Genomic DNA, 22,986 nt, shown 5'->3' with positions numbered 1-22,986 from the left:
ATGTGATAAAACACCAGACATTAAAAACTTCCCTGAACAGGGTTGCCTTCAGATGTCTTCTAAAAGTCAGATAGTTGTTTATTTCCTTGACATCTGATGGGAGGGTGTTCCACAGGGCGGGTGCCACTGCCAAGAAGGCCCTCTGCCTGGTTCGCTGCAACCTCACTTCTCGCAGTGAGGGAACCACCAGAAGGCCCTCAGAGCTGGACCAGAGTATCCTGGCTGAATGATGGGAGTGGGGACACTCCTTCAGGTATACTGGGCTGAGGCCGTTTAGGGCTTTAAAGCACGTTTAGAGCACCAATGCTCTAAAACAGAAACAGCTCATTGGCGGGGATGGAGCCACTGTGCTAGCTTCCTGGCAGGTGCGTCTCCCTTGCTTCTTAGGAGGAAGAGATGTGAAACAGTTGGTGGGTCGCTTCTCCCTGTTTCCCTCCTGGTATGCAACAGCAACCCACCTGCTAGGAAGCGAGCCTAACAACTCTGGCCACCTGGCAAGCCACTTCTGCTCTAAAATTAATCCTTTGAAATGGCAATATTATTTTTGCCAGTGGTATTGGCACTGGGGGCTGCCTGGTTGGTGCTGACTTGTGGCAGGGCCTTTTCAGTGGTGGTTCCCCGGTTGCAGAATGCCTCTCTCGAGTGAGGTGCACCTGTCTCCACCCTTATTAAACTTTCAGGAATTAAACATTCCTCCTTACCCAGGCATTTGATGGCTGAAGAAAGCTGTTCCTGGCAAACCTGAGATCACTGGAAAGAAGAATGCTTTTAATTGTAATTATTTTTATGATGTTTTAACTGTTTTGGAATGTTTTTGCTTTGTTTCTGTTTTTAAATGGTGGGTCTGTTTGCTGCCCCAGGTTCCTTGGGGAGGATGGACAGCACATAAACTCCATAAAAATAAAAATTATGATACATTATTTCACACCACTGGTGTTTGTTGTACAGTATTCTTAGTAGTACCCAAGTTCCCATAGGAAGGACTCATCCACCCTGTTCCCCATTAAGGAGGCCAGAATAAAGACTTTGAGCATTGAATTGGGGAATTTCACTCACTTTACTCCAAGCCCATAATTTATTCTTTTATGAATTGAGTTATTATGATGAAGTTCAAGGTCTTTAATGTTGTCCCTGCTACCTTTTATAAATAACTTGGTTTTGTTCTTACATTCTCTATATATCAGATGTTATTACATGGTGCCTGCTAATGATTCTAGAAGACATTTTTCCTGGAGGGTATAATTCATCCTTTATGGGCTCAGAACTACAGGTTCCTGGCTGAGCATTAATAGCCAGATTTAACTTTAAGGTTAAGCATAGGCTGAGCTATTTCTGTGGATTCGAGCTAAATGTTTGCTGCACTTTTAAGGAGGCTAGTGCAGAAAAATAATTGGAGCACAGGTCCATTTGAGGTGGTGCTTGGACCCATCACCCTTTCCTAAAATTAGTGGTGGGAGACATTAAAGATCAAGGATGAGAATAGATCTAGGGTGCATTACAGAACATGACTACGAATTTCAATTGAATGTTGGGAGCCATCCTTTCCAACTGTATTCCAGAGAGAGATCAGGTCCACTGAGAGAGCTTTCAACAGTGACTAAGAACCAGTTTAGATAAATTAGGGTTGCCATACGTCCAGAATTTCCTGGACATACCCAGAATGTTGCATATGAAAGCAGGGCAGATATCAGTCCAGGAAAAGTCTGGACATATGGCAACAAATGTCAGCTGTGTCGTTTTTGCCGATTTCCCTAAAAAAAAGCTGTAATTGCCCAATTTCTTTGTGATTTTGCAAAAACAAACAAACAAAAAATTCAACAACCTTTCTGTCCAGATTTTTTACTTTTTGAAATATGGCAACCCTAGATAAATGCCACTCTGATGTCCCCAGGGACATCATTGAGAGTCTGGCTTGGAGTATCTGAAGTTGCCAACTGTGTCAACCTTCATGATGGCACTTTGGGAAGAATTCTGATAGCAGGCATGTCCAACAGGTAGATCGTGATCTACCGGTAGATCACTGGATGTCTGTGGTAGATCACTGGTAGATCAGTGGCTCCCCCCAAAGAAGCTAGAAAACTTTGGGTGCCCTAAAAAAAGTTCAACATCTTTGCCCTGCACCCCAAAAATGATCTGAACCACAAAAAACAGGGCTTTCCTTCCAAATAAAAAAGCTCAACATCGCTTTCTTCCCTAAAGAAGCTCAACAACAAAACAGGGCTTTCCTTCTTAAAAAAAAAAAGCTCAACAACTTTGACCTGAACCCCAAAAAGGAGGGTAGATCACTTCCAGTTTTTAACTCTGTGAGTAGATCGCTGTCTCTTGGAAGTTGGCCACCTCTGCAATAGAGAACCCATACTTCACAGGCTTGTTGTGGGGATTCAGTGAGGAGATGGAGAACTGTGTATGCTGCCTTGGACTCACTGGAGAAAATGGTGGGATAAAAATGCAGTAAGTAATTAAGCAAGCCAGGAAGACTAATGCAACACACTCTACTGTGTCTGAATGCAGCCTGTAGCATGGGGCATGTTGCGGAACGGATTATTCTCCATCACTTTAAGTGACTCTGAACCTATATGTTTAGATGCATCTGAGAAAGATGGGGCAGACCATTTAAAAGCTCACCATTTCCATTTCTCACGACAGTGCTGTTTCCCCCTTTTCCCAGCCAATTTTGAATGTCTGTGCCTGCTAGCATTTAATCAAGGTAATGGGTCACTAAGGAAGCCTAATCTAGTTACAAAATAATACTAAAAGTCAATGAGAATTCTAACTTATTTCTCCCCTGTGACTCATTTGGAACGGACCAAGATCGTTGAAGTCGTCTCGCAGAGGTTATCCCCTGCTGCACAGAGTGATCCTGTGCAGCTTTACTCAGAGGAAAGTACTACAGTCATACCTCGGTTTAAGTACACTTTGGTTTGAGAACTTTCAGTTTAAGTACTCCGCGGACCCGCCTGGAATGGATTAATCCACTTTAATCCGGTTAAGTGCACTTCAGGTTAAGTACGGACTTCCAGAACCAATTACACTCATACTTCGGGTCATACCTGCCAAGTTCCTGCCTCAAAAAATAAGGGATCGGACCGGAAGTAGCAGACCGGAAGTAGCACTGCCGCCATTTTGGAACTGAACGGAGCATGCTCAGAAGTGACTTTTGATGCTGCTCTGCCCAGTTCCAAAATGGCCGCCGCACCAGAAGTTATGCTGCAGCCATTTTGGAACTGGGCAGAGCAGCATCAAAAGTCGCTTCTGAGCCTGCTCCGCCAAGTTCCAAAATGGCCAGAATAAACCGGGAAAAAGCAAAAAAATCCGTATTTTCGGCTGGGAACAGCTGGAAGAATGGGGGTTTCCCAGGGAATACGGGAGACTTGGCAGCTATGCTTCAGGTTAAGTACGCTTCAGGTTGAGTACTCCGCGGACACGTCTGGAACGGATTAATCCACTTTCCATTACTTTCAATGGGAAAGTTTGCTTCAGGTTAAGCACACTTCAGGTTAAGTACGGACTTCCAGAACCAATTGTGTACTTAAATCGAGGTACCACTGTACTGTGTTCAATAGGGCTTGCTCCCTGAGTAACAGTGTTTAGCCTTACAGTTTTTTGTGTTATTTTACCTATGCTACTTGATGTCTCTCATGACTCGGTTTCTCAGCCCTGATTGGCTCTCCTAAACATTTGAGCTGTCTCTCTTGCAAAGTATTGCATTTGAGTTCAAGCATGGGTAGAGTGTGTCTTTGCAGAGGCACTAGATATTGCAAGGACTCCTGGAAAATGCCATGGCTAATGAATTTTTTCAAGCTGCGTTCTTCTGCGCAACCCTCCGAGGGCCACGTGACCATGGCTCACAACACAAAAATGTAACATAAAAAACATTTCAACCAGGCAAAACCACTCAGGATTAGAAGGTGGGGTGTGACCTGGGGAGAATTATAAGGATCCGATAAAGCACTGTGGAGGACCACATTTGCATCCTGAACCATGGCTTTTCCCCAAGAGAACATTAGGAACATAGCTCTGTATGCCTGTAATGTGTGATCTCATAGGTGTCTGGTTGCTCACTGTGAGAACAGGATTTTGGATGAGATGAGCTTAGCAGGGTTCTTCCTCTGCAATGTGTGTGTGTGTGTGTGTGAAATCCTCACAATGCTTAGTGAAGTAGCCCATATTTTTCACATCCCGAGAATTACACTTGGCTCCAGCTGCAACATGAAACGTATAAGATTATACCATGGAAAATAAACAGTTGTAACTGTGAGCATGCTAGATTTCCAGGGCAATGCTTTCTAGTCTCCCATGGGATGCACAGAATAGTTTGGCCGCTGTCGCATCAGTCGGAGGGGAGAAGGAAGGAAATGTCAGGCAAAGGGAAAGCACGGAATGCAAATGTATTCTCAAGGCAAAAACATTGCCGTGGAAATGGGGTTGCATCACAGGGCTATGTCCTAACCTCTTTCTCTACCAGTTAGATCCACAGAGAGTTGCGGCCACTGGCATGAAGTGTGTGAAATAAGATTGTAACAGAGTTTAGAAGGTCGCTGCCGATTCCCGAGATCCCACGCTCCCAAACATCTCTGTATCCTGTGAGACAGACGCCTTGCTATCTTCCCTTATTTGGTAATTGAAGAACACAGGGCAAGCCACAGAACCTAACCCTTTCCCCTTGATTCTGCGCAAACTTTCCATCACACTGAACTAGGAAAAAACTAACTCTAGCCCCCTTCAATAATAAAAATAAATATACAGATAATAATGAGCAGAACCATCAGTTTCAAGTCTGTTCAAACAGGCAGATTAGCCTATTTGCATTCCATGCCAGCTTCATATGCACCCAGTGATATTTCTGTTCTGTCCTGGAGTTTTTCGTGCAGTGTTCTATTTTTCTTTAAAATGCATGGACAATTTCACAATTAAAGTATACACATTCTGTAGGCATTCTTCCTCTAAAATGCACTCCCCTGCTCAGATACATTTGTGCATTTTCTTGAACCAAAACTGTACCGCATCTTACATGGAGATTCGGTTTCAAGGATTCAGCAGATACGAAACCCTTGGAACTGCCCCGTGGCTGGAAGGTGAGGAAGCAAGAAAGAGCAGGCCCAACACTCCCAGAGCTAGCAAGTTTAGTAACCCAAGAGGACCCAGCATGAAAAGGGCTTTTAAGCTCTCCGCCTTGTTTGCAGGGCGATGCTCATTCAGTGCGCTAACTCTGAAAACCTAGGGATGCTTTCACAGTCAAGGAGTGACCACAGCATGTGTTACAAATGCATGAAGGAGATTTCTGTTTTATCAAAACAGAACACTTGAATGCGCCTCCATCATTTCCTGGGAAATCCACAAGCTGCCCCTGCAGTGTGAGATTGTTCATCTTCCAGGGTGGGAAAAGATGCAAACATTCTGCTCTGGATGAGATGATGACGAAAGGAACAGGAAGCACAAGGCTTGAAAGGGAGGACAGTTCCACTCAAGTAGGACAGATGCTGAAGAGTCCATGATGAAGAAGTTGGAAAAGTTTCTTCTGCAATACTTCAAGACCCCACACCCACTTTTGAAATAAAGGAATAAAAGCAGGAACTTGGTCTAGGGCAATTTGTGAAGATAGTCTGGATCCTAATTATGCAAGAGTAATTAAAACAGTAAATAGCCATAAGAGTGACAAAATAAGTGGGGGGAATCTGAGCATCTGGTTGACACTTAATATTAAGCAGGATGGAGATTTCTCAAGGGATTTGTCTTGGCTTAAAGAAGGAAAAGCTTTGATAACATCTGCATTTTTAAGAGGACAGCTGGATTACTTAGGGTTATCTTTCTGCTATGGTGTGTGTCTTGTGCCTGTGGGTCAGGCTACAGGGAATCGGCTCCCCCCCCCCCTTGGCAGTAGATAAGCAGAACAAAGGAAAAGGAGTCTTCTTACAAGTTAGAAACTTTAATGATCACAGCAAAAGAACAAAGAATCCATATGCTAGGAATGGCAGTGCTCCCAATTAAGGGTTCCACCCACTTCCTCCCTAGCCACCCACGTCACTACTGTGTCTTTTACCCTGAGCTCATAACCACGGTGCTGTCTGTGCTGCCACATTATCTGCTCTTCTTGACCTTGGGCTGAACGGATGAATGCTTTCAAGTGACAGTGAGTCTGTTAACTCTCTCTCTCCTAGTTCTTCTCCCTGTCCAGTATTTCCCAGCTTCTGCCTTCTGAACTATGTCCCTCTGCAAACCACTGTTCCAAATCTATACAGTCCTCCTGCTCCTGGGAAGATTCAGGATCCTGATCAGGAGCAGGGGGAGGGGGAGGCTCCCATCATTCCTCCCCAGTGCAGCCCCCCTCAGCACTGTCCCTGACACTGTGCAATAGAATTGGGCAAATCGGTGAGCTTCAGTTTCTCATTTTTGAAATCTTAAGTTCAGTTCATCACATTTTGCAACCTTTTATGAAAACTCTTTATAACAATTTCCCAGTATTTTAGAGCATATTTTTGCAGGAACGTTTCACTACTATAGTGCATTTTTATAGGTTATTTCCACCAACACCTGCATTTTAAGCCACACTTTCCCCCCAAATATATGCAATGTTGTGCACAGGGTTCTTTTTTTGGTTTATTTGGAGAAGTGCCTTGCAAAATTCAGAAAGGCAAAATTCAAAGGATTGCCTATTTCATTTGTGAATTCTTTCAGGAAGTGTGAATCAAGCTGATTCTCATTAACATGTGAACCAAGTTGGATATTTACTAAGCCAAATATCTCTGAAGAGAAAATTTCCTCCATATCTTTCCCTTCTGTGTCAAAGAATTAGAGTGGCATGAAGTTCTGCAAAGTACATTGCACAACACTCCTTCTGAAACCTGCCACAACATCACCATGCTTGACAGATCAGGTCATGTCCGGGCAGCTGTAGATTGCATTCAATATGGCTATTCATTTCTCACTATTGTTCAATTTGTATCAGACTTTGCCGGCACTGAAGAACCTTTGGGAACCCACAAAGGTGCTGCGGTACTAATCTGAAAATTGCATTGTGAGGAGGTATGATGGAAAAGGCCAGAAAGAAGTTTTCCGTTGTTAAAAAAGGCTGCAGCTTTATCAACATGTAGGATCTGCAAAGGAATGGATGCTATTTCTGTTTATATCAGCCTCCTCACCAACTATCATGCCAGTCTGAAAAACTGCATTGCTTTGATAAAGCAGCAAATCGACCACCTGAAATTTAGCAACCCAGTCAAATGCGTGCAGTATAAATAATAAAATTATTATGGTTATGATTAGCAGACACCGAAAGCTGTTCCCTGTGTCCCCTGGGTTGAGGTTTTTCACTTTGAATCATCCTCTCCCCCTGCCATTTCATCTTTGCAAAATTGTAGCTGAAGTGTGTTTTGCTGGATTTAGGAAGATAGAAAGCTGCCTATACTGAATCTGACCATTGGTTCATCTAGTTCAGTATTGTCCTTGCTGACCACCAGCAGCTGTCCAGGGTTTCAGAGCTACAGCCCTTCCTCATAGAAGAAAACTGGCCACATGCAACTCTCTCATGCATTTCTAAATGTGAGCAGTGTGGTATAGTGGTTAGAGTGCCAGACTAAGACCAGAGGGTTCAAATCCCCACCCAGCCCCAAAGTTCACTGCAGGACCTTGCACCAGTCACTATCTCGCAGCCCTGCCTACCTCTCAGGGCTGCTGTGGATATATTAAATACAAAACAAAACAGGGAGAACCTTGCTACTCCAGATTCTCATTGACCCATTCACCTGCATCCCTTGCAATTGCCCAAATGGGAGTAATAAAATAGGCTGTGCTTTCGTGCAGCCCTAGCCCAAATAATCAAACTGCATTCTGTACATCCTCAGAAACACTTAAAAAAACAAACAAAACACTTTCACAACTTCCAGTGCTGAGACTTGGCATTTGTAAGCAAGACACTGGTGTTGAGTTTTGCAGAGCCCTGGCTCTGTTTAAACCCTGAATGATCTGATGGAAAACAGAAGCTCTGGTTTGAAACATCCCTGGGGCTTTTCAGCTGGCTGCTTGGGCTTCTTCCTCTGCCACAATTCCCACTGAACAAAAAATTGTTGAAAACAAGAGCATAAGTCTCAATCTAGATCTTCCTCACTTACACCATAGGTTTCTCAAGAAAATAGAGAGATTTAGCCTCTAATATGGCATGAATGCCGTATGCAAATTATGGGATATCTGAGACTATTCCAAGACTTAGAGACAAAAATTGTTTGACTACGCAGCTATGGCCACATTGATCTGCTATCCATGAAGGCAGACAGAAAGCAGAATAATTCAGAGAGTGAGCTTACGTTTATTAACTATTGAAATATTCGCTGTGCTTGCTGATTTGATTTATTGCTTGCCACGCACAACAATTTAAAATATAAGATTAAAAACAGTTTAAAACAATTTACTGTCATCTACCGTGTTTCTCATATTATAAGACACGTCTTATATTTATTTTTTCCTCCAAAAAACACACTATGGCTTATTTTCAAGGGATGTCTTATTTTTTTCCTCCTCCTCCTGCCGCAGCCAGCATTGCTACTGCGCCTATCACTATGTCTTATTTTCGGGGTATGGCTTATATTCCTTGAATGCTTAAAAATCCTGTATGGCTTATTTTATGGGTATGTCTTAAAATATGAGAAACAGGGTATTTCTATTTCTATCCTGTATCTATATCTATCTATATCTGAAGGGTCAAATGCAAGGGTAAAGAGGTATAATGGATAAGGGGTAAAGCGGGAATATGAAATCGAACCTCTATGGGGAGGGGGCCACCACAGAGAATGTCCTCTCCTGGGCCCCCACCACTCTGAGCTTTGAGGAGGTTAAACTATCAAGAGGACCAACTCGGCTGATCTGACCACCCAAGAAGGTCTGTAAGGGTGGACACAGTTTTTCAGATATTTAGGGCCTAAGTCATTTAGGGCTTTAAACACTACCATGAATACCTTAAACTGGGCCTGGAAATGACCTTCCAACCAATGCGGCTGCTTTAAGTATTTTCTTGATCTCCTATGTTAGTAAAGCAGGCATCCCCAAACTTCGGCCCTCCAGATGTTTTGGACTACAATTCCCATCTCCCCGACCCCTGGTCCTGTTAGCTAGGGATCATGGGAGTTGTAGGCCAAAACATCTGGAGGGCCGCAGTTTGGGGACACCTGTAATAAAGCTTTATGTTCTGAATTAGTATTTGCTTTTAAAAGACAATATATCTATATATATCAATATACATATACATATACATAGGCTGCATCAATAGGAGTATAGCATCTAGATCAAGGGAAGTAATAATACCACTGTATTCTGCTCTGGTCAGACCTCACCTGGAGTACTGTGTCCACTTCTGGGCACCACAGATCAAGAAGGATTCTGACAAGCTGGAACGTGTCCAGAAGAGGGCAACCAAAATGGTCAAAGGCCTGGAAACGATGTCTTATGAGGAACGGCTTAGGGAAGCTAGGTATGTTTAGCCTGGAGAAGAGAAGGTTAAGGGGTGATATGATAGCCTTGTTCAAATATATAAAAGGATGTCATATAGAGGAGGGAGAAAGGTTGTTTTGTGCTGCTCCAGAGAAGCGGACACAGAGCAATGGATTCAAACTACAAGAAAGAAGATTCCACTTGAACGTTAGGAAGAATTTCCTGACAGTAAGAGCTGTTTGGCAGTGGAATTTGCTACCAAGGAGTGTGGTGGAGTCTCCTTCTTTGGAGCTCTTTAAGCAGAGGCTTGACAGGCATATGTCAAGAATGCTTTGATTGTGTTTCCTGCTTGGCAGGGGCTTGGACTGGATGGCCCTTGTGGTCTCTTCCATGCCACGTGGCACCAGGGCCCTCCTCCTGGACACCCACCAGCCGCGCCGCTCGGAGGAGAAAGGTAAATGAGCGGAGCAGGGGCACTAGGACCCTGTTCTGCTCTGCAGCGGAGCTTTCCTTTTTTAAAAAAGAGTGTGGGGGTGTGTGCCCGAGGGATCTGCACCAGGGCGCCCGATGACCTTAAGAGGATGTTGGGAATTAACCAGCGGTGTAGCTGCTTCAGTTCTTGGGAAACCAATTGAGTGTATAAGTAAGGAGAGAGGCAGAAAGAAAATGTCAATTGAATACATTTGAATGGTTAAGGGCAAATGAGCCCAGCCTTTGCAGTGTTCTTGGAAGGATAATAAACAAAGGCATGCAAGAGGTGATGCCCATCATGGGGTTAGTTCAGATCCCTGGATGTCCCATGCATTCCAGACTGAGCCTTTGCTCGTTTTTACAGCAAATGAGACAATCAGGACTTCCTCACAGCTAAGCCCTGGACTGAAACTCAGCCCACATGACATCAGTAACAGGGTGCCTCAATTGGCAAAATCTCACTCAGCAGAAGAGCATCTGCTTTGCATGCAGATGCTCCAGGTTCAATCCCTGGCATCTTCTGGTAGGGTTAAAAGACACTCTTGTCTGAAAACCTTGAGAGCTTCCGCCAGTCAGTGTAGGCAATACTGAGCTAAGGGCAGAATGGCCTGACTGTTTCCTATGTTCCTTAGCGGTATTACTTAGGAATTCAGTGTTTCTCAAACTTGGGCACCCAGCTATTGTTGGACTACAGATCCCATAATACACAGTGAGCAGGACCAGTAGTTGGGGATGCTGGGAATTGTAGTCCAACAACAGCTGGGGACCCAAGTTTGAGGAACACTACCTAATAAGTGAAGGGCTGAGCTCCGTATATTTTTTTCCCAAGGGATTTTTGAGAATTGAAAGTTCTGCATATGTTAAGAATCCAAAAATGGAGAAGGAAAGCATGCTATATGCTTCCAATTACATTAGGTATGAATAATGGAATACATGCACCTTTTCCAATCTATACTGACCTTGGCCTTTTCCTGTAGATAAGCACTCATTATGATCATTTGCATATCCCATCCCATTTCAAGCCAAACACTGTCAATCAGGTGAGTTATTTGCAGAACCAGCATATCCCAACATACTTCATCTCTCATTCTCTCCCTACCTCTGGCTTTAATCTGTGAAGTGAGTACATTAAAGCCCAAATTTCTCTTTGAATCCAAGAAGAAGAAGAAGAAGAAGAAGAAGAAGAAGAAGAAGAAGAAGAAGAAGAAGAAGAAGAAGAAGAAACCTTGCTCCTGCTCTCATTTGGATTCTTCTTTTTAAAAGCAAGCTGAGAAATCTACAGTAGTGTTTGGGAATCTGTGACATCCTGATTAGAATAGATGATTTTCAGAAGGAAATAAAATTGTGGAAGAAGGATTCTGAATATGTCAGCAGCTACAGGTACAAGTGAGGTCTGCAATGAAATGTTGCAGTGCATCCTCCTTCAAAAAAGGAGTCTCCTTGTTCAGTGTTCCAGCCAACCATTCTTTCTACAGTAAGTGTTGAAATTTGATATATATTGCAGTGGGGTGCAGAAAATAAACAGTCTGATCAAAGACTGTTGATAGAAAGAAGAAAGAAACTTCAGGTTTATTACTCCTGGAAAGCAAAGCCACACGCAGTACAAGCCTACATGTGGTCATTGTGGAGTTTTGAGGTGAAAAAAATAGGGCTGCCATATTTCAAAAAGTAAAAACCAAAAGTTTGGGTTTTGGTTTTGTTGTTGAACTTGTTGTTGAGCTGCTTTCAGACAAACCCGAAAGTTGTTGAGCAATTTTACAGTTGACTTCCAGGGCAAAGAAATTCGTATGGCAGCCCTAAAAAAAAGGTAGGTCTGATTTTAGGGACGAAGAAAGACTGACTGGAGAAGAAGAAAGGAAAGCCTGAGAACACAAACTACATGGCAACATTCATAGCACAGCATTCCGCCCCAATTCCACTCCAGGTTTCCATTAAATGCAATGGAAAAAGAGTGTAGGTTTCCTGAACCTTAATAACGGCCGTACAAAACAGGGAAGTTCTTCAGATGAAGTTAGCTTGCATGACAGGTGGCTCCTGTGGAAATCCTCCCAGCTACTCAACTGTTTTAGGTGTAGGTATTCCATCCTCCCTTTCATCAGGCCAATAACTTTCATTCCAATAACTTTCAAAGGAAGAACCAAACGATCAACAGAATGCCAAATGGGTGGGTTAAAACCAATGATTGCTTTTCACAGTGGTGCTGCAGCTTGGATATATATATCAAGGCACCTCCACACTTGCGCCTAATCAGCACACACACACAACCGCTGACACATGTGACGTTTTTGGGGTCTGAAAAGGGGTGGGGCAGAATGGGGTGGAGCAGGGGCGGAATGGACATTTGCACATCCTGCTGACATATGTGGCAGGAAACACAGTAGCAAGCATTCCCTTGAGTATGTTACAATCTATATGTATATGAATCAATGTATATGTATATGTATCTATATGTACATACATGCTTAGCTTCCTGCAGATTGGAAGTTTTTCATAGGTGGAAGCAGTTGACAGGCTATTTCTGCCCCCTGAAATCTAAACCGTATCTTGTTTTCTGCTGCTCCAGAGAAGCGGACACGGAGCAATGGATTCAAACTTCAAGAAAGAAGATTCCACCTAAACATTAGGAAGAACTTCCTGACAGTAAGAGCTGTTCAGCAGTGGAATTTGCTACCAAGGAGTGTGGTGGAGTCTCCTTCTTTGGAGGTCTTTAAGCAGAGGCTTGACAGGCATATGTCAAGAATGCTTTGATGGTGTTTCCTGCTTGGCAGGGGGTTGGACTGGATGGCCCTTGTGGTCTCTTCCAACTCTATGATTCTATGATTCTATAATTCTAGTGTTGAATGAGCAAGAATCAACTCTAACCACTGATCTCCCACTCCTCCTCCCTGAAAAAGCCTCTCCAGAGGGTCAAGGAGACCTTCTGAACACTGTGCTGTGCCCACGACAGGGCTTCCATGGGAAGGGAGAACTGCCTTCAGGTAAAATGTTTCTTCACCCGACTTTGGGCTATTTGCCCCTTGCACTATAACCCATCAAGATACACTCCCCGTTGTCCTACAAGTTCCCCTTGACTCTCTGGAGAGGCTGTCTTGTGGGAGCTGCAGAAGAGAGGCAGGGAAGGGAAAGATCAGTTGCATGAGCTGCCTTCGACTTATGTGACATTGAGTGCAATCTACAGTTTAGCAAGAATGTAGGAGTAATTGACTTCGCTGATCATGCAGCTCAGCTCTCTGTTGAGCCAACTATGATCAGTTGAGGTATAAGTTATTATTCTCTCCATCTCCTCCCCAGGGGTGCATACTGATTAGGTCTAAAAGATTAGTTCAGCAAATGATAGCAAAATCAATTGTGGATTTCAGCCTGCAGAAATGTGATGGGCGTAGAGGGGAAACGAACCAAAGTTGGCTGAAACTTATTACCAAGTGAAAGAAAAAGTGAAGCATTGTGCCGTGGCATTTCTGCACACAGCCTCCTTTCTGAGAGCAATAATAACTTAGCAATTACTCATGCCTCGTAAGGTATCATTCTTGAGCTCTTTAAGACCATATAGACATTGGCATTCATGACCAGTGGGCTGCTTAGCATTAAGAGCAGTGCAGACTGGTAACATGTTGACTTGGCAGGGCTACAATTTGCAAGCTTGCTGATTTCATCACATTAGGATTTGTACTGCATGTATAGGAATGTATGCCATCACACATGTACTGTAAAGGGTGCCATTGTCTCCTCATTAAAACCATCAGGTATTCTCTGCACATCTATGGACAGGGGAAGAGGGTGCGAGTGTGGTTTTCAGACAAGATTGACTCCGTACCTCTTATTTTGAAATTAATCCATACCACATGACTTAAGATTTTCAATTCATGTATTGATTACACCTACACATCCACTGCAAACAGCTCAGCACACAAACACCTCAAATGAGAGCAACACTTGCTTCCAATTGCATGTAGAATTCCTCTCTGCAAACAAGTAACATAAACATCAATTTGCCTTTTCATTATCCAAAACACTTTTTTCTCTGTATTGAAAGAACACGGTATTCTACTCAATAGACCAAAACAATTGATCATTTCATCTGAGTCATGGCACATCAGAGCACATCAGGAGGTACTTGCAATGCATGGCTCAGGCCTCAAAACGTGAAGCAATATTCTCTGCTCATGTGCAGGGTGCAGACAAATCACTACCAAAAAAAAAAAAACACCTTAGTTGGTCTTTAAGGTGCTGCTGGAAGGATTTTTTTTTTGTTTCGACTATCAGTTTCTGTTATGTCTGTGATGTCAGTGTGATATCCAGACAGGCATTTTAGAAATTTGCTGTCAAACTCACAAAAAAGCTAGCCAGAAATATTTCCCTCCATTCCTCTGTGTTCAAGCTATTCTGAATTTAAGGTAGGGGAAGCAGACCCCACACAACTTTTTGGGGAAATACTCTGGGAAAATACTCTGGAATTGCACATGGCTCAAATCAACCTCCCCCCATAAACCTGAGTAGGGGTGGTATCTAATCTGTTGTGCTCTAGCTCCCATTGACACCAGCTCCCATCACTCCCAGCCAGAACCTCCTAAGGAGTGGCCACATTTGTGGGTGAAATTGTGGGTAACAATAATAGAATCATAGAATTGTAGCATTGGAAGGGACCATGAGGGTCATCTAGCCCAACCCCTGCCATATAGGAATCATTTTCCAACATGGAGCTTGAACCCATGGCCTTGAGATCCAAAGCTAGCCAAACAGAAAAATAAAATAAAGCTCTGCAGATCCATTACTGCAGTTATCACTCATGTTGTGTGGATTTGTGAGAAGCTGGTGGAGAATTAACACCCACAAAAGTGGAAGGGGATCCTTGAATGCTTTCATTTTATCATCTTCTGTGAGATATCCATCAACCTGAAAGCATCCCCTCTCCCATGCCAGTCTGCTGGCTGTCTTCTTAGCTGTACTTACAGCCAGGGGAGCAAGCACGTCACCTGCAGGCAGGGTGCTGGAGGCATGGGAGGAACTCACCTGAGGGCATGTCAGCACTAGCTGCTGAGAAGACGTCTGCACTGCTCTGACACATCAATAACATCGTGCGCTTGTAACTTGACAGAGTCGTCTGTCTTCCCAAAGCTAATGTTCTTCACCTACCTCAGTCTTTCTCAAATGTTTTGATAGCTCTGAACTGAAATAGGAGGGGTGCATCTCTCTTTGCTCAGTGGGAGAGCAAACAAGGCCTCAGGTTCCATCTCCAGGCAGGGAAGACTGAAACCCTGGAGAACCACTGCCTGCCAATGCTAAAGTAGGTGGATCAATGGTCTGACTGTGGTTGAGGCAGCGTCTTCTGTTCGGAGGGTATAACAATAAGAATTATCCCCCTTCAGAGGAACTCACTCTTCCTGGGTGTTTTTATGAGCCACTGATCTGGAGATGCCCAGATGGTTGGGGCACACAAAGCAAGTCCTGCCCACATTACAGGCTTCTTCATATCTATTTTTGTTGTCGAACTGCACTGCAAAATTTAGAGAAGGGTGCATTTCAAATCATAGCTAGTTTTGGATTGCTGCATTGCAGAAGTGGAGAACCTCTGGCCCCCCAAGTAAGTGTGCCCGGATTGCAGCTTGAGCCAGCATGGTGGCTGGGCAGAGGAAGTTGGGAGTTGGAATCCAGCAACATTTGGAGAACTAGAACTCCAAATTAAAATTAAAATTAAAATCATAAATCCACACAAATCAACATAACATAACATAATATAACATAATCAAACATAATCTTCAATCAGCACATAGAAAAGATAGGGAAAAAACAAACAAAAATGAAAAATGAAAAAAATACATCAAAAAATAAAACAAAAAAGCAACATCAAAACCAATAATACAGATTAAAAATATTAACTTCCAAACATTTAAAATCGGTTCCCTCTCATATGAAATTTTTACTAGACTTTTCCCTTATCATTTTAATTCTATACCATATCCTAATTTCTTTGTTTTTTATTTATTTTATCAGCTTGTGCATTTTAATCTAAACATACCACCCACTTTGAGTTTATACCTTGTTTGTAAAAGTAATCCTCGACGTAGTTCCACTCTGCTTTAATTTTTTGTTTGGGGATCCTGCTAATTATCGTCGTTAATTTTGCTAAATTCATATATTCCGCCAATTTGATATACCATTCCTGTATAGATGGGACTTTATCTCCTTTCCAATTTTGGGCAACCAACATTCTGGCCTCTGCACAGCAGTTGAAAAAAGATTGATAATGGTAACCATGGAAGGTTAATAAAAAAAGATCTGACAAAAAGAGAGAGAAAATCCTTAGAGGAACAGCCCTTGATTCAGACCTCTGTTGTGGTTCTTCAGATGTTGCTGGACTACAGCTCCCATCAACTCCAGCCAGCACGGCCAATAGTAAGGGATTCAGGGTGATGTAGACAGGGATTGTGGGAGTTGTAGTCAAGGGGGGGGGGAACCCAGAGAGTCACAGTTTCCCCATCTCTGAGTTAAACCCTTTAGTGGTGTACTGCCTGCAGACCCAAAGCATTTCCTGAAAGCTTGTTTTTTTCCATGCCATTTTGTTAGCACTCCTTCTCAGCAGGCTGCTTTGGTGCTATTTATTTGGAAATGGTCTGTTCTCACTATGTGATGACTATGCGTAGCCAGCATGATAAGCTGAATGTGCTTCACAGGCAATTGGAGCTGGCTGTGTGATGGCATCTCTAAGCCAAATGGGAGCAAGGGCAATGGTTCATGTCCTCAGTTGGAACGGGCAAGCCTTTCTCCTCTATTTTGCATTACCCCTTCCAGATAAATCAACAAAATGGAGAAAATGAAAGGGGGAAAGGGGCGGAAAAGGGCTTGTGTGTACACATGCAAAATATTCCTCTCCCCCAGTTTTAACTCAGGACATTTAAAATTAATTGCACAAAAATTAGCAGCTGGAAATCCAGGTGAATATATATATATTTCTCAACAAACTTTTATTTTTAAGCTGCTGGCAGAACAGGCTTTTTCTTCCCCCTCCCAAAAGCCAGACCTCTCAAGAAGTTTGATCAGATTTCCCTCCCTCACCCCGCCCAATAGAAAATTCATCATTTGGGGTTTTTTTCCAGCCCAGAAATTGGAAAGCTGCCTCTGGCTTTGGAGAGCAGCTTTTGAAATGAGCTTCACTCTGAGCATCATTTAACAGCCTAAAGGAAAACCAGGAAAGAAAAGGGAGGGGCTTTAGAAACACTTTAAACCCAAAATTCTTGTGTCTAAAACCCGATTCTTTTTTATTTTTTTTAAAAAAGATACTCTACCTCTAGCAAGAATAAGCACAGCTCTGTCCAATGTGAATATGCTGGCTCTTGGCAGATCAGCGGCACAGAGGATTGGCCGGGCAGTGGTGGTGGTGGTGGGGGCTGTTTATTTGTTGGCAGTAGTCAAGTTCCATCTGATAGCTAATGAGATTTCAAGAGTATAGAATCAATAGGAGCCTGCCACTTGTTATTGCTCTTCACAGCACCGCTTCTGCTTTACTCCTCCCCACTCCACTCCACCCATTCCACTGCTTCAAGTAATGCTTTATCAGAAAAAATACTTCTCCCTAGACTCATAGCCTGTCATCAAGGAACACAGAACCAAAGGAGGGATTTTGGACTTCTTAGCTTAAAGGTGAGCAACAGGTGGCATGATAGAATTATGCATGGCATGGAGAAAGCAGAGAGAGAGAAGTATTTCTCCCTCTTTCATAACACTAGATCTTGCGAACACCCTGTGAAGTTGGACACTGGAAGATTCGGGGCAGGTAAAAGAAAGTTTTTCTGCATACAGCGACGGCAGTGATGGCCACCGAATTGGATGACTTTAAAAGAGCATTAGACAAATCCATGAAGGTTAAGGCTATTCATGGCTACTAGCCAGGGGTGCTAACTTCTTGTTGTTGTTTAGTCGTTTAGTCGTGTCCGACTCTTCGTGACCCCATGGACCATAGCACGCCAGGCACTCCTGTCTTGCACTGCCTCCCGCAGTTTGGTCAAACTCATGTTCGTAGCTTCGAGAACACTGTCCAACCATCATGGATCAATGCCTTGTCGTGGCGAAGGGGCTTGAATAACTCAGAGAAGCTATGAGCTATGCCATGCAGGGCCACCCAAGATGGACAGGTCATAGTGGAGAGTTTTGACTAAACGTGATCCACCTGGAGAAGGAACTGGCAAGCCACTCCAGTATCCCTGCCAAGAAAACTCCATGGACAAAGACAACAGGCATATAAAAGTGCTAACTTGAACAACAACAAAAATGGGGATGGAGGGAGGGCAGGAAAGCCCCGCCCTGCATACTCAATCACAAGCTGCAGTGCAAATACAGTGTTTGAACGGCAATGCCCGTCAACTTTATAAACCGTCCTTCATCACAAGATCTTAGGGTGGTTCACAACATAAAAGAATATGTATACATATTCAAAAATGCACAGCAAAAGTTAACCATGGCATGTACATATGAAAATCACATGGTAAATTTCGCTCCAGAAAACACATCCATAAAGTGAATTTGTGTGGCATCGTCAACATCACTGCTGTATACAACTGTTGGCATCTTGATTGTTGGCTCAATGTCTTATGCCATCTTGTTTCAGAGGAACATAGGAAGCCATCCCGACTTCGGACTGGATCCCGGGATGTACTGTTTTGGCTCCCACAAGAGCACAGCCCCGAAAGATGTGCATCCTGGTTTTCCTTTATGGCATGTTGGAAGGTAAGCATAGGCTGGAAATGTTATAACAATAAAACTGGAGAGGGTGGGGAAAGAAGCAAATATATTTCCTTTGGCTCCTTGGAATAAAGGCTTCTGCGAATCCGAGATGCCCTGCTTAAAGTGGGACAGTTCGAGGGGTATGGCGTATGCCAGGCACCCCCAAACTTTGGCCCTCCAGATGTTTTGGACTACAATTCCCATCATCCCTGACCACTGGTCCTGTTAGCTGGGGGTCATGGGAGTTGTAGGCCAAAACATATGGAGGACTGCAGTTTGGGGATGCCTGGCTTATGCTGAGGGATAGTGACTGGCTTGTTATTACCCAGTGAGCTTCATGGCTTTGGAGACATTATGGAAACTAGTTCTCCCCAGTCCAGATCAGACACTCTAAGCATGATGCCACACTGGCTCTCATGCATTCATAAGGCCTGGAATCTTACCACTGAGGACTGGGAGCTTGCCATTTCTTAGAATGAAATCTGAAATCTGTGCATAGTGTTGTATTCTGGAATATTTTATTTATTACTCTAAGCTGCTTTGAGTATTGTTTTAATAGAGATATTAATCTAAATCTAATCAGTACTCCCATGGAATCCCAGCATGCACAGAGCCCTGAGTTATCTTAATGCCATGAATAACAGCCTCCCTTTCCTGACTGTTTTTCTCCTCCTTAAGATTTATAGAAAGCCACCATCTTGTGGCGGTTAATGCATGCTTTAAAATCTCACTGACCAGGAATTAGGAGAGTTGCATAAATGAGTCCTTCTCCACCGCTCAAAGTGCTGCCCCTACGCAGATTGATTTCTCTTGCCAGCTTCCAGTAGCCTTTTCCAATAAAAGAGAGAAAGCAACTGGATTTCATGTGGTTTGTTAAATGCTGCAGCCTTTCAGAGTCTCTGCATCACTCTGCAGGCCAGGCCTCCAAATGAAAAGGAGCTACAAGATCCTGCCATCCTCAGGCTCAGCGGGAGTCTGAACTGACACTTCTTATTTGCCCGCCTAGTGCAAACAAATAATTACAATTGGGGAGGAAGGAGAATGTGACTTTGCAACACAGTCGAATGCAGGAGGCAAATCCCAGCACAAATATAATGCTGTTCAGTATTTAGCAGTAAAGCTTCCATACAGGTAAATTTCAGATTTGGGGACAGTAGGCAACCCTAGGACTTTCTTCTTAATTTAAGGTGAGCTGAGGAATCCTAGAGCCAGACTTTGTCAAGACCTTAGCATCCTAAGCATACATTCAAAGCACAGAGCACATGGCTTCCTCCAAAGAATTCTGGGAGATGTAGTTTGTTATGGGTGTTCCAAGTCATTAGGAGACCTCTCACAGAACTACAATTGTAATCTGCTTTTATGTTTTTCTTTTCATTTCTGTTTCAGCATTTGGGCATTGATTATTATTTTTGTATGGTTGTGTTTTCTGTGGTTATATCCTACTTTGGGCTATCTTTGAAAAGCAATATATAAATATTTGACATACCGTGTTTCTCATATTATAAGACACGTCTTATATTTATTTTTTTCCTTAAAAAAACACACTATGGCTTATTTTCAAGGGATGTCTTTTTTTCCCCTCCTCCTGCTGCTGCGGCCGGAATTGCTGCTGCGCCTATCACTATGTCTTATTTTCGGGGTATGGCTTATATTCCTTGAATGCTTAAAAATCCTGCTATGGCTTATTTTATGGGTATGTCTTAAAATATGAGAAACAGGGTAATTGTATAAAAATAGTTCTGGTTACAGGTAGGTAGCCGTGTTGGTCTGGATCGAAGTAAAATAAAAAAATTCCTTCAGTAGCACCTTAAAGACCAACTAAGTTTTTATTTTGGTATGAGCTTTCGTGTGCAAACATGAGCTTTCGTGTGTATACATGATAAGCGATCTTCAGCCATCTCCACCCTTGCTTTTTCATGCAAAACCATTTACAGTCGTTTGCGGTCATCAACAGCTATCAGTCAGTCAATCACCCATTTCCACCACCCTTCTGAGTGATCCCCCCTCCCCATCCCCACCCCTCCCCACCCCTTCTCTACATAAGTGCCTGGAAACTTCCATTTCACTGTATCTGAAGAAGTGTGCATGCACACGAAAGCTCATACCAAAATAAAAACTTAGTTGGTCTTTAAGGTGCTACTGAAGGAATTTTTTTATTGTATAAAAATAGATCAGGGAGATGTAGGCTCATAAACATTGGAAGCAGACATGAAACGAATCAAACCTGGGTCCTTCTCACTCAATATAATCCATACTGACCAGCAGCAGCCCCCGAGGGTATCAGATATGGCTCCCCTCTTTATTTCTACCTAGAGATGTCAGGGATTGAACGTGGGACCTTTTCATGCCAAGTAGATTTTCTCCCACTGAGCTACCCCACCCCTCCTTGCTTCAGCAAAAAAGTCATTGCAGGATTCTCATGGGTCATCCATTCAATCAGTCAAATGCTATCTCACCAGCGGCATAGCTAGCCGCCTGGCTGCCCGGGGTGGCAAACCCAAAGGCACCCCGCCGGGGGGTGGGTTGTCTGTCGCGCGCATGCATCGCGCGTCACGGCGCACGACACATGCATGCACAGAAGGGATATGCCATGGCGCCGTGGCGACACAGCAGTCAGCAGCGGGCGGCATCCAGCAGGCCTTCCCCTCTCCCTCTGGCCCTCCCTCCGCCCGTCCTTACCGCGCTCGAAGCGGTTCTCCTCACAGCCAGTTTGTGCTGGCTCCGCAGGGGCTGGTCCTGCTTGCCCACCGCCTGGCTTTCTTCAGGGCCATCGTGGAGGCAGGCGAGGGCTGCGTGGATGGCGGACGGCGGCTCCTTCGGCAGGGAGGAGACAGCGTGGAGGAGCCGGGCTCAGAAGCTACCGGAGCTCTTTCCGCAGTGCACCCCGGCCTCTCCTCCATGTTGGCGGCGATGGGCACTCGCAGCGGTGGTGGCAGTCGTCGGAGGTGGGCACCCCCATCCAGCCTGCTGCCCCCTGCCCAGCCTGCGGGGGGGGGGCACGCCCTCCGCCCCCCATTACTTCGCCACTGTATCTCACAGGGCTGTTGTGATGACTAAGCTGCTCTGAACTTTTTGGTAGAAGGGTGGGATGCAAACATGATAATTGAATGAAGCATCCTATATTATTATTTGCATTTTTATCCCACCTTTTTTCTCCAAGGAGTTAAGTACATGCTTTCCTGTCTCCTCATTGAATCCCCACAACAACCCTGAGAGGCAGTGATTGGCCCAAGGTCATCCAACAAGCTTCATGGTCCAACATTTTACTAATGTTTACATCACTAATTCTGCTAGGCAGCTGAATACTCCTGAGGTCATGAAACATGAACGAGTTAATGCTAGCCTTTTTGGTTGCAGGTTATTGCCATTCTTACAGTCTGTATCAGTGCTTTTTTGCTGGGGGCACACAGGGGTACGCATACTCCTGAACATTTTGTGAATTTATTTCCCCTGATTTGAACTATAAAATGGCGGTTTTCTCGAGCCAAAATGAGACTACCCCTAAACATTTTTAAAAGAAAAAAAAGCAGTGGTCTATATTGAAGATTTGGATTAGAGATTTGAAAGGTGGGGTTGGTTTTTATTTTTTGCTTTTTCAGATGTTCCAGAAGGCTTCTCCCCACCCTACTGTAGAACACACAGCTTATACTGGAGGGAGGGGAGAGGCATCATTTTTTTTATTTCTGCCAACCTAAGGGAGCATCTTTCATTGATGAAAGGATCCTGTAATTTCCCTTGGGTGAGGAATGAGTCGTCCACAAACTTTGCTCCGCTTTGAGGACCAGAGAACAGAATTGTAATTGCCATTCAAAGAGCAAAGGCTCTCCATCCTCTTGCAGTGGATGTTTTGCTGAACATTGCCTTCTACTCCTTCATCTGCAAGATGATTGATGGAGATTAACTCAGCTCCACTTTCATCTCCCTCTTAAAAAAAGAAAGAAGGCAAAAGAGAATTTAGCCCAATGAGGATGCCAAGGGTCACCCTTTAATTGAGATGACTCACTCTGGTTTTTCAGTCCTTTTTGTGTGTGTGTGTGTGCTGACATTCTGCAGATTGCTTCAGAATTGTACAAATAAGCGATTATTATTCCTGCCCTCGCCGTTGCACAAGCCGTGCATCTGTGCCAACCCTTTGCTAACAGAGAACAGAGTGAAGGCAGCAGCTGTGCCCTATGAGATCATCAGATGAAGGAAAACACAGGGAGCTACGTTTCCCAGACAAGACCAGGCCAGTCACACACTCTGATGGCTGCTATACAGAGTGGAATGTGTTGTAATTAGAGAATGACTCAAAAGCCTGCACTTCTTGCAAAGGGAATTGCTCCCAATGGCAGCCTCCTGCTTGTATTGCACACACAGAGAAGTCAAACACATTAC

General features: G+C 43.9%; 1 protein-coding gene across 1 annotated transcript in view; it reads left to right on the top strand.

Annotated features, from left to right (window-relative positions):
* Positions 1-22,510, top strand: part of LOC118091191 (1-phosphatidylinositol 4,5-bisphosphate phosphodiesterase zeta-1-like) — a 155,144-nt gene extending 132,634 nt beyond the window's left edge. Inside the window, exons 13-14 of the mRNA XM_060279445.1 lie at positions 21,375-21,547; positions 22,449-22,510. Coding sequence (XP_060135428.1) covers positions 21,375-21,547; positions 22,449-22,510 — 235 coding nt within the window. The remainder of the gene's footprint in view (positions 1-21,374; positions 21,548-22,448) is intronic.
* The last annotated feature ends 476 nt before the right edge of the window (positions 22,511-22,986 follow it).

Source organism: Zootoca vivipara, chromosome 10 (genome assembly GCF_963506605.1).
Source record: "Zootoca vivipara chromosome 10, rZooViv1.1, whole genome shotgun sequence".
Taxonomy (NCBI): Eukaryota; Metazoa; Chordata; class Lepidosauria; order Squamata; family Lacertidae; genus Zootoca; species Zootoca vivipara.
The sequence above is the reverse complement of the archived record's forward strand: the minus strand, read 5'-3'. Positions and strand labels throughout refer to the sequence as shown.